The following is a 12,537-nucleotide window of genomic DNA, read 5'->3' as shown; positions in this document are numbered from 1 at the left end:
TATATATATATTTTAATTATTTATTTAGGGTATTTTTATAACTTTTCCCTTTTACACAAGAAACTATGAAAGGTGTAATCTGATGAAAGCAAAGTTGGTACATTAGGACACTAAACCATGAGGAGAACCGACATGATGATAAAACGGCAATTACATTTGTTTTGTTTGCGATTTATCATGTTTGTATACAGTGACATGTTGGTTCAACACAGGGCCCCAATAACAATGCAAAGCAGTGCTGGTTGAATCCTGTATGTCCTGTGACAAAAAACACTGAGCAGTGTTTACATGAATCCTTACAAAGCACACGACTTGATATGTATATGTTAAGTTACTGAGTCTTTTTTTTAAAGATCCTTTAGGTCTTGCAAGCACAGTACTAAAATGACCAGTGTTTTCCAAGACATGCCGTAACAAAAATGTACACAGAGCTGGCTTGGAAATGAGCACAGATGCTCAAATATAATTCCATGCCAGGCACTCCAGGAAGAGGAAAATGAATGTTCACAGGAAGCAATCACTCACCTACATTTCATACTAAAAGACTTAAAACAGAAGAGGCATTCATAAATTAAACTACTATTTATCAGGATCCTAAGCAATTATAAGTACTTTTTTTTTTTTAATAAAGCAATATTTAGTTCAATGTGTACAGAGGATCAAAATAACTTTCAGAACATTGTCCAGTTGGCGATAATATATAAAGCAATTTTTAAAGCAAACCTGTGTTTTGTCCATGCAGGGCAAAGTAACAGGTTCACTTTAAAGCCAGCCCCTGAAACTGCTTCTACATACCTACCCTTCATTCCTTCCCTGCTCCTTATACTGTGGGAAGCAAAGTGATATACTTAGTACTTCCAGTTCTGGAGGGAGCAGGTGATTCTCCTGTTGGTGCTTGGGCATTCAGTGTTGTCACATGGGGATGAGAGCATCTTCAACCCTCTAACTTGGTGCCCACCAGGGCTTCTTCTCCTCACAGAAAAATTGAGCAGTGGTGAAGCGCAAGTAAAGAAATTATCAGCTGCTGGTGCTCCTCAAAGATATACTTTAGTATGCAAAACAATTAAAAGAAACAGGTTTTTATGTACAAAAGGTTCCAGTAAGGATGGCCAGATATCTTGGAAAATGGGAATTCACTCCCTACCAGAAAAAATTTACAAATCATATATATTGCTTTGTTTGGCAACATTTTATGTTTTAGGCCTAATGCGAAATGCTGTGGTATGTTAACATGCATTGTGATTAATGCAACTTACCACAACAAACTTTTTAACACACATTCGCCTTTCTTTTTCAGTGCATCACAAGGTGCAGATGGTTCACATCTGTGCATTGTTGTATGCTAAAAACAAGTCGATTGTGGTGTGTTGGGGTGCCATTCAAAATGTATGCCATTGCAACACACTATGGTTTAAGCATTTTACTGTGTGTTTATGCAATATAAAGTTGTGAAATATGATCTTAGACTATGTTCATATGGGCGCTGTATGTAGAACTACACGCAGCACCCATGTTAACTAAGGCTGTTTCACCTGCACTGCAACCATGCTCCTGATGCGAATGAGAGGCCACCAGGAAAAACAACGTATGGCTCAAATGTTGCTTTCAATGTGCAGCTGTCACAGAAATCTGTGTTTGTGGAGTGATGAATTTTTGATTGAACCAAAGCCTCAGTGTGACTCTGGTGAGTTCATTGTCGGGAACTCTTCTGAGCCTCTGTTCTCTGAAAACCTGTATGCCATGTTCTGGTAAGCAAGTGGATACCAAAGCCTATACTTCTCAAATATGCCTCAATGTTAACAGTTCCCAGGTTTGCCATCAGCCAGTGGCTGTCAAGTTGTCTCTTGTGCTAGTCAGTATTTCCTTCTTGCAGCAGATTCCTGGGGACCTGTCTGCTTTAAAAAGATCCGCTGGACCTTGGGGCACTTGGGGGCAGATGTAGTAACAGTGGCAGACACATCCACGGCTTCAGAACAGGTGACACAAAGTTATTTGTCTGATTAGAATCCAGTGTAGTGCACACAGAAGAGTCATGTGAAGGAGGGTCAGATAATGCAGGATATCCTAACCACTGCTTACTGAAATCCCCTTACAAGATAAGGGTACTTACCAAAACAGCCACTCAAAAAAGGGAACGGCACCAGAAAAAAAGAAGAAGTGGATATTGGAATCAAGTATAACACAAAGGGTTGGGCAGCAATAATACCCATGCAGACAAAACTCAGGGATCTAAATATTCAGGGCCCTGAGGCATATATAAAGAAACACTGTGACAAGCAGATCCATGCAACTTGTTATACGTGTTTCAGTGCACAGAAGCAGTAAAGACCTGTCAGCTAGATTGGGGAGACTGCAAGGATCAAAATCCAAACTGTGTACCAGTCTGCATTTAGATCGTAGAAATAGGAAGAAAACAATTCCAGGAGCTGAAGAGAAAAAAAAACAGGTCTTTACTCCTCTATGCTAAGCGAAAAAGGTTCTCTAATATGCCGCCCTTGGGGGCTGTCCTCCTGGTTGCCTGTTTTTTGGAGCTAGTATCCTAATCCTGGAAATGGACAGCCTAACCCACTGCTTCTGATTGACCTTCAGTCACAAGCTGTGTCTTTCAATTATTGTATTAGAATTATCTATTCTTTATGACTGAACTTGACAAAGAAAATACATATAATACTATACATTTGTTTTATAAATTGGCAGGGGGCCCACAAAGAAATAAAAATCTCCTTTCAGCTTCATTCACATACAGTAAATGGTTAGAAAATGATAGTTTTGGCACCTCAGAGGTATATATTTGTACAGAACATTTATCCAAGATTTACATATTTTCTAATTGGATTCAATTAGACAAATGTGTAAAATTTGGGTAGAAGTTGTATAAATCTTGTGTGAAAACATTTATAAATAGATGTCTTCGTGTTGTTTGAAAACAGCACAGTATAGGTTAATCATTTTCTATTTTGTCCTCTCTTCCTATCTTTTCCTCTACTTACTTTCCCATTTTAGTTTTACCGGTATCCTCTATGTGCTCATTTCAAAGTTCAAACCATTCCCTATATTTCATTCAAATCAGGAAATCTTCCATTACCTTGCATACGCTACGGCAAAAGTGTTTGGTGCCTAAACAAAGGTAAACTAAATTCACTCATACATGACCACAAACCTACCCTCGCCCAAAATGCTTTGATGCACTTCTTCTGCAGAAAGATATGTACTATACCTCAGTAAAAATCACTTGTCAAAACATTCAGTTGAACCAAATATACTGTATAGTGGATGACCATAGGACAGAGCTACATAACACCTCCCCCTCTTCATAACATAGGGGGGAAATGTTTTGTAGTCCACAGAGATAGTTGAGAACAATGCTAACTGCAGTAGAGGCAAAGAGAACACAAAGTTTTAAGCTCACTAGATTTCTGAAAGGATCTACAGGTATATTTTTGCACTTATCAAACAACCATGCTTGCAATTGTACATTTAATAGACCAAAGGGGAGCAAAAGGTTAATTGGTGGAGTTTACTTATAGGTCCCTTTGGGGTGCCTATACTCACCAGCGCCAACAAGATGCACTAGTGTTGTATGAACAGCATCCACCCAGATGAACCCCTTTGTGTTTCGTGCATACTGGACAGTGTGTGGAAATTGTGCTCTCTTGCAGAGCTCTTGGTGCCACTGGAATCAGACACGGCTGTTAAATAGATTGTCCCTTGCTGAGCACCGTGGTTCATCCCGCATTCACCTACCTAACTACTCTTTCCTGTTGTAACATAGCAGACAGCAGGGGAAACCACAGTGCCCAGCAGCGGACACACTATTCCCAGAAGTGTTGGACAGAAGCGAAACCCAGAGCTCTGCAAGCAAATGAGGTATTCGCTTACCGCTTGTTAGACATGTGAGGATACCCACAATAGGAAACCTCTGCCCGCTTTCTGTTTTCTTTGAAAATGCAACACATGTAAAACATGCCAAAAATTCACCGCACATAAAATTTGAATGTGAATTATAATGCAGGCCTCAAAATTTCCACTCGCCCCCTCGCAATTAGCCAGTGAAAATTGCGTGGGGGTGAGTGGAATGTCATCAAGATGCGCCACTGCTTCCGTCCTCTCTTCTCCTCGGCCGCTGCAGCTACAGAGCGGCCGAGAAGGGAAGAAGAGAGAACAGATGCGATCGCCACGGCAGTAGTGTCCCATCTGTGGTCCCACCGGCGGCGCACCTCGATGACATTCAGTTCCCCTGTCTTCTGCAGCTTCCTCCGTCCACCTCAGCTGCCAGGCTGGGAGGAAGATTGCAGAGACAGTGAGACCGGCCAGAAAGTTATGCAGCAGGAGGAAAAGAGGATACATGGAGGATATCTGTACCGCCCCCTTCCCCCCACCAGGAGAAAGAAGAGGGCACCTAAATACCATCAACTAAGTGCACTGTAAGTCCCTTTTCTTTCTTCCTTATATTGTGCGTCACTCTGACCTCTGCGCTGTGCGTCACTCTGACCTCTGCGCTGTGCGTTACATTACTGACCTCTGCGCTGCTGACTTCTGTACTGTGCATCACACCGACCTGGCGGATTTAAAGCTGGGGCAGGGTAGGGGTTAGCTGGGGCAACTGGTGGCGAGTAACTTTTAAGGCCATGCTAGTAGCTCAGGACTTTAAATTTGGAGCCCTGTTATAATGCACATACTTTCCAATGCAGAGGTATAAATGCACACTGAAGTAGAAAAGCATAGACTTGCCTAAAGCTTTAGGTATGTACCTGCATCTCTGTATTTACTGATCATTTACAAATATGATTTTCACTATACATAGCCTCTGCTTATGCATTCTTTCCTCTATAATTTTAGTTTGAATAATTCAACACAGGAAATCAAACATATTATGCAATGTAATATAATACATACAGCATCCCAGACAACAGCTGCCACTCCTAGCTCTTTCCAGTTTTGCTTGATTTGTATTGTATGGTTGGCAAAGTTGTAGGTCGCACTGGAATTATGAAACCTCTTCAAACCACTGAGCACAGTATCATCATACAGCACCAATGCCATGTCATCAGATTAGATCCGTTTAACCTAAAATGGGAACATAAATTTATAAAAAGGAGAGCTTTTGAGCATATGTTACACAATGCATTCCTCCTGCCTCTAACAACCCGAGATGCACAAGGTTTATATATGATTTTTTCTTAGCATTCTCTAAAAGGAAGCCAGACAAATAACAAGCATTTTGTACTTCCTGTAAAATCTTTTCCTTGGAAACCATCGAGGGACCCAGACGTCTCAAACTTTTGTGTTTTACTGATGCGTACAGGAAGATTGGACATGGACAAACAAAAAAACTGTAGGCCAGCCCAGGTAACCTCTCCTACTACCGCCTTGCCTCAGTTTTCTAGCAAATCAGTATCGCGAGCATACCCATAAACACAGGTGGGACCTGTATCCTTTAATGGACTCCAAGAAAAGGATTTTAGAATACGTAAAAAAATAATTTTCTTGGAGTCCAAACCTTCAGGATGTCCAAAAGCATTCCAGGGCAACACAGAAAACAACTACTAACAGGCCCAACTTAAACAGCAGTGACAGGGGGCCGTCTGCAGCTTTAAAGAGCCACCTGAAGGACCAGATGATTCAGAAATGTCCACCTGCTAGAACTTAGAGAAAGTGCCAACAGAAGACAAAGAGGCAGTCATACAAATTAGGGAAACAATTGCCATATGCGGAAAAGCTCACAGAACTAGTAGAGTGGACCTTACCAGGAAAGGGGGGATACCTGATCCTTGAGACCATAGGTTTAGATGATGATCTGTTTGAGCCACCTGAAATCAGTGAAAAGACAAGTCTGGTCGCCTTCTAGGGGCCATTCAGAATGACAAAAAGGAAATCTACCTTTCTGAAATAAGCAGTGGCTGAGAAATAGGGGTTGATTTACTAACCTTATAAACACGCCACGAACAAGTATACTCCTCTGTAGTGTGTTCCCTCCCAGCATGATCTATTGGTGGAATCTAGACACCTTTGTAGTGTGTACACACCCAGCAGGTGTGTGGTGCAAAGCCCTGCACGAATTAGAAGGTGATGTTGTGTAAATTATCTCTACATTGTGTTGCTTGCGTTGATGAATGCAGGAATGTAAATGCATGAGCTAACCATTTTTGTCTAAACTGTGAAGCAGCATTATATATGCATCATGTGCATGATTTTTCCATATATGGAAATATGCTTTTAGAGACTTTTTGGTTGATAAATACGCTTTGCTGTGTAAAAATCACACGCACCTAGTGCGTGCGTGTGTTTAGGTTAGTAAATCACCCCCATAGACTTGCACAGCTCAAAACACATTCAGAGAATGAAGGTAAGTTTTCTTTTGATGACCTTTTCTTTTGATAACCTCCAGGCAGAAGGACAGGAGAACAATTTTCTGGCTAAGGTATAAGGCAGAAACTACCTTAGCCAAAAAGGAGCATCTGGGCCTCAGCACCACCCTGTCCCTATGCAAGACCAAAAAGGGGTCTTTACAAGATAATGCCCCCAGTTCAGATACTCGCCTCCCAATGAAGAAAAAATGTTTGTAAAATAAAAGGTTAGCTTTCACATCAGAATTATTCTCCTAGAAAACTAGCAATAAACAAAGGAACGTTGGTAGTACGAGGGGTTATCCAAGGTTGGTCTACATTTTTTGATTTGCCAGTATCCAATTCTCCTTGTAGTAAAACCCAAAGCTTTAAGACTTCCTGTATCCCTCAATGGAAAAGAAAGAAATATATACCCCCTTACCCACAAATTAGTAGGTTCAGGTGTTTCCAGAGACAAATAGTATTAATGCTACAGCATACAAATACATTTTTGACTTTTCAATCTTGTGGCACCAGTTTGGGGAAGGCAGTTTGCTGGTCCAGCATGGCTGTGCCTCTGTGCACAAAGCCAGCTCCATAAAGACACAGTTTGAGGAGTTTGGTGTGGAGAAACTCAAGTGGCCTGCACGGAGTCCTGACGTCAATCCTAATAATTAAAGTGACACTAAACTCAGGAGTTAAATCTTAAAAATCCATTAAAGTACCTTAACTATTAGCAATACTGTACCGTATCACTCAGCTGTGGATCTTCAAATCATCTCTGAATTTGTGCGGACACTGTCCTTCGTTCAGGAGGATGGCTACTATGGTTCCCCATGGTCCCTGTGTGTGTTGTGAAGTAGTCACCGCTCCAAGCTCATTCCCACAATAGATTACAGTCTCATACTAACTTGTCTTGGGATCTCAGTTCCAGTTCTCAGGGATGCAGAACCCCCTCCCCGTTTTAAAGATAAGGAGAGCAGGAGGTGTTGTACAGTCCTAACAAACTTTCTATGCTAGGTTGACAACACTACTCAATAAATACAGGATGGTGAGTGAGGAAACTGATGCAGACAATACATCCAAGGACTGGTAAGGTGCAACATATAACATTTTTTTAGCTTTAGATATGCTTTAAAGGACTATTATAATTACAGTAAATGATGTGTGACAAATCGTCAGTGTGCCCAGCTTAGAACTGTGTAGGCTAATGACCAGTTTCCCAATGGATTCACACCTTAGCAATGGTGACTGAAAGCAAAAGAACCGACATAGTGAACATGCAAGCTGCAAGCAAACGCACATCTCTTCTACATACTCCACTCATGTATGCAGCTTTTTGCACCAGTCATGACACAGTGCAGTAAAGGAGGCCAGCAAATGGACAAGACTTCATTTGACCCTAATTGTGTGGGGAATCTAGTGCCACATAAATGTACAGTCATATCATTCTTTTTTCATGTGTCTTTAAGGCTGGGCACACACCTTACAACCATCGCATGGGCAGTGTGCGCTTGCGCACACCGGCCCGTACGGCTTTTATGGTACAGACATGCCACAAACCCGACGAACATCGTACGATGCTCGGCGGGTTTTCGAACATGTCCGTAAGTTAAAAGTCGTGCGACCTTACAGTAGTAGAGGTCGCACGGCTTCCACACACCTTACGATAATCGTACGATCGCGGGATTTCCCGCGATTATCGTACGATTATGGTAAGGTGTGTGGGGACCTTAAGATACTAGTTTATTGCATGTCTATGTCAGAAAACCCAGAACTTTTATATGTAAGCCTATACATTATGACAAAGTAACTTTGAAGGACCTAAAAGCATGCTGCATTTGACTAGCTTCTGAGATGGCTGAGATCCATTACTTCTGCCTTTCATCATTTAAACATGTTAATAAAGTGTACGTACACCCCAGCACCCGCACCCCAGGTGCGGGTGTCCGTACTTGTACACTGACAGCATGGATCCTGTCTGCGTCCGACCCAGGACACCCGCATCTGTACTGACCTGCACTTGGGGTGAGCGTAGGGCGGCGTACTACCATAGAGGTGGGGCGGGTGGCAGCACTAAGATATTGTCCGTATCCCCGCTGCTGTGGTGTGAAGTTCCGGCGGTGTACACGGGTAGTGTCTGACTGGGCTGCTGTGGCTGCAGCTGTGGGTAGTTCGGCTGAGTCTATGTGTGGACCGGGGCTTGACAAGTACACGGGCATTAATAGTGTGCTGGGTCAAAGTCAGCCAGGAAGCTGACAAGGTGATGGGTGATCAAGTCAGTGTAGTCAAGGTGGAGGATCGGGAGCAACGCGTTTCGAGGTTGAGAAAGAGGCCACAGCAGCCCAGTCAGACACTACCCGTGTACACCGCCGGAACTTCACACCACAGCAGCGGGGATACGGACAATATCTTAGTGCTGCCACCCGCCACCTCCTCTCCGTCTCTCACCTTCTCGAGATGAGTAGCCTCAGGCAGTACACCAGCCTCCATTGAGAACACATATCTTGGACTTCACGATCCTCCCACAGACCGGTCCTCATCCGATCCTCGGACCCACTCCAGTAAGTACACTATTTCATTTGCCGTTCCTCTTGCAACGTTCAGCCCAGCTAGATAACCCTCCTTAGCTTTGCGCCCTCACTTTTGTCTTTTTTGGTTTTCACTAGCACAGGCACTCCTGTCTTCCAGGGCTGCAGGCTAGTTAGGCACACATACTTCCCAAGCCCTATCCGAGAGCGCTGTTCGTACCGTCCTTGTGTGCTTTTTGTACTACCATAGAGAAGGACAGGGGCTGCGTACTAATCACGAGCAGCACCTGTCCTTCCCGGGAGCTGCCCGATACAGCCGTCCACGCAGCACGGAGCTGTACGTGCCGGCCTTTTCTCATGTGAATGAGTCTTACTTAATTCTTTGAGTACTTTGTGTATTTCTTCCAAAACTGTGCAGCAGTCCTGCATGAAACAACTCCTGCACTTTGTGCAACTATATTCAGGAGTTTCCGGTAATAAAGGCTGGCCACTGACTCCCTCTACTTGTAAGGAGTAGAAAGACTTGCTGGGTCCCTCCCACAGCTCTGCTCTCTGCACAGCCTATGTGCAGCACAGTGTTGATGTCACTGCTACTTTCACAAGATAATATCCAGGTTTCCAAGGGCATTTAGTGCACATAAAGTGTTTTTATACAGTATGTGGCTATTGAGGAATATAAGGGTAAGTTTCTGACCATGTTTCACACATATTCACGGTGTAACATGAAACATGGTCAGATTGCAAACCCACCACTTACCTTTATCGCAGGGTTCTTCTCCACACAGGCTTGTGTTAATTTTTTTAATTTGGCGTGGCAGTGTGTTGCTGCGCCCACAAAGCTGTGTCATCCATTCAGATCCTTTGCCAGGATCTGTGAATAGAGAAACTACAGCCACTGCAGCAGATGAACAAGGACATCACTGCACCTGTAGTCAATGCATTCTTCTTCCCGTCTACACTACTTCATGTTCGTACTGAGGTATGGACATGAATGGGTGTGCAGAGTGTGAAGAGTCTGTAGGAGCCAGAGCATTGCACCTACTATCCACTGATCGCGGTTGCAATCCTTCACAGGTCCCAATGTAAAAACAAAAAGAAAAACGTGCACATTTATTATTTTTTTCTAAAAGGTGGAATTCCTCTATAGCCGATGCCATTCATTGCTGTATAATTTTACACTTTCCATTTCACTATATTGCACACCACACTATTTTTTTTCTTTTTTACTTCCACCGCTCCAAGCTTGCTCCTGTGATGGACTCCAATCTCAATACAAACTAGTAGTCCATCACTGGAGCCATTTTTTAAAATGTATTTTATTGTTTATCCGATTAACCGATTAATCGAACTTAATAATCGGCTAACTAATCGATTTTGAAAATAATCGTTAGCTGCAGGTCTAGTCCCTTGAAATAAACAAATTTGTGCCCAGAGTTCAGTTTTAAGAACATTTTTATGATCCCTTGCTTTCATCAGAAAGAGTGTGCCTAATGGGGGTAAAGGAGGAAAGAGCAGGAGAGGGTCTCAGTATGGGACCCATGTTTACCTTGGGATACTAGTTACAGAACCTCATACTACTACACCAGTGTAATAAAAGCATAAAACCAGACCCGACATGCTTTATTTTTGATCTGCAAATGAGAACAAGTTACTGCGACTCACCAGATCCAAGTTCATGAGCTGGTAACAGTCCACACTTTCCCTGTCTCCAAGGTGAAACTATTGCACTGGTACTTCTGTAATGGTAATTAAAAGGTATAAAATAAACAAAATGACAATAAATATGCAAAGTATTTCAGGGGGACACCATTACCATTTGGTGTACCATTGATTCTAAGTGACTATACTGTATGAAGAATCATTTGTTTTTAGTAAAAAAACTAAAAAATGTTGCCTTTTTTTCACGGCGGCTCTGACACCGGAGATCAGAGGGAGATCATAACTCGATCTCCCGCTGATCTTTCCTCCATTCTCTGAATGCAGGGAGTGATGTATATTACATCACTTCCACATTCAGCTGTCATTCTCCGCCTTCTGTAGCTGGGGTGAAGCTGCTGAAGCAGATCTCTGCTTCATCAGCTTCTTTAGGGGTCCCTAGGTGACATTAGGGGCTTTAGAGACCCCTGATGTCTCCATAAAGAGGACCTGTCTGTGTAAATTGGCTACCACATAGGGGATTTCATAGCCCTCTATGTGATTGCAATAAAGTTAAGTGAACAAAAAAATTAAAGTTTAAAAAACAAAAATGTAAAAAAAAGGTCCTTATAAAAAAAAACAAATTTTTTTTTTAAAGTCTCCCGCCCCCACATACACACACAAACATGCGTCGGTTGCATCTACGTGCAAAAATGACAATTGCAGCACACATTACATATTATTGTGAACGCCAGAGTGAGGGCAATAATTGTAAGGCAATCAGTCACTGTTAACCCTAAACAGATGACCAGTAAAAGCTTTTAAAGCATCGCCTATGGCCAATTTTAGGTGTGGTATTTTGTTTGCAAATTCGCTGGCACACGCAATTTTAATGCTTGACATGTTTGGTGTCTATTTACCTGACGTGACCCCGTTTTTTATATTTTACAGAAAATGTGGAAATAAATGTTTTTTAACATAATGTAGGGAAAACAGCTTTTTTTTCTCAACATTTTTTCATTATACAGTAAAAAATAAAAATCCCAGTGGTGATTAAATACAACCAAAATAAATCTCTATCTGTCCCTAAAAAATTGTATAAAATCAATTTCAGTAGGTTGCATGACTGAATAAATGTCAGTCAAAGTACCACAGCGCTGAATGCTGAAAAATGGCCTGGCCAGGAAGGGGGATGTAAACACCTGGTCTTCGTGGTTAAACCTGTCTTAAAAATAATCTTCTATAATCACCTGTACATTTGGACCCAGACTGGGAAAGGTATGTTCATCACTCAGAACTCTATGCTTTGCAAAGTACAGTCAAGTCAACAATGTGTACATGCTTACAAGATGGAAGAGAGGAGAGAGAATCCAATCAGTATGCTGCTGCTCCTATCCAATTGCCCAGTCACAGGTTTAGGTGCATCCTGGACCAGGCTGCATTGCTTAACTGCAGTGGCATTTGAAGGCTCTGCTGTCTGGCAGAAATGCCAGTATCATAATTCTAACTTAACAGAATCACAAATCCTGTGGTGTGTAAAACACTTCACGTATTTGAGAGTCATCTGTGTATATAGCGGTTTGCCTGGCATTTATGACCATATAAAACAAATGATCTTTCATAATTTCACGTATTCCTAGCATAGGCTTATACTTCCACCAAAAGCACTATATTTACTGAACAAATTGTATGTGCAATTATAAATTACTATTATTCAGAAGTCCTCCACCTAGGTCAGCCCAGCCAGTTAACTACACTGTATGCTGAACTGGGACAGTTAGAATGCATATTTGTTTTTTTTAAGGTAATTTAGAAAAATCAAACTGGTCTCCTTTTTTCTTATGTAGTTGTACGCAGGCTTGTCATTCCCTCCAGCCCAGTTCAAGCTATAAAGATGTTACCTATTACCTATTTTAATAATAAAAAAGTAAACACTCCGCAATTACAGTAAAATTTAGATGGTCCACATTATGATTTCACTATAAAAAGGCATTGCTTGCCTGTATTTGCTAGTGAGGATTTTCTTCATTATTCTAATAATCCAT

At 42.0% G+C, this 12,537-nt stretch overlaps 1 protein-coding gene across 1 annotated transcript in view; it reads right to left on the bottom strand.

The window, feature by feature from the left end:
* Window positions 1-5,064, bottom strand: part of METTL21A (methyltransferase like 21A) — a 12,544-nt gene extending 7,480 nt beyond the window's left edge. Inside the window, exon 1 of the mRNA XM_018560400.1 lies at window positions 4,897-5,064. Within this exon, the coding sequence (XP_018415902.1) occupies window positions 4,897-5,043 (147 nt within the window). The 5' untranslated portion in view covers window positions 5,044-5,064. The remainder of the gene's footprint in view (window positions 1-4,896) is intronic.
* Between the last annotated feature and the right edge of the window lie 7,473 nt (window positions 5,065-12,537).

This window comes from Nanorana parkeri, unplaced genomic scaffold (genome assembly GCF_000935625.1).
Source record: "Nanorana parkeri isolate BGI_ZX_2015 unplaced genomic scaffold, ASM93562v1 scaffold453, whole genome shotgun sequence".
NCBI classification, from domain to species: Eukaryota; Metazoa; Chordata; class Amphibia; order Anura; family Dicroglossidae; genus Nanorana; species Nanorana parkeri.
The sequence above is the reverse complement of the archived record's forward strand: the minus strand, read 5'-3'. Positions and strand labels throughout refer to the sequence as shown.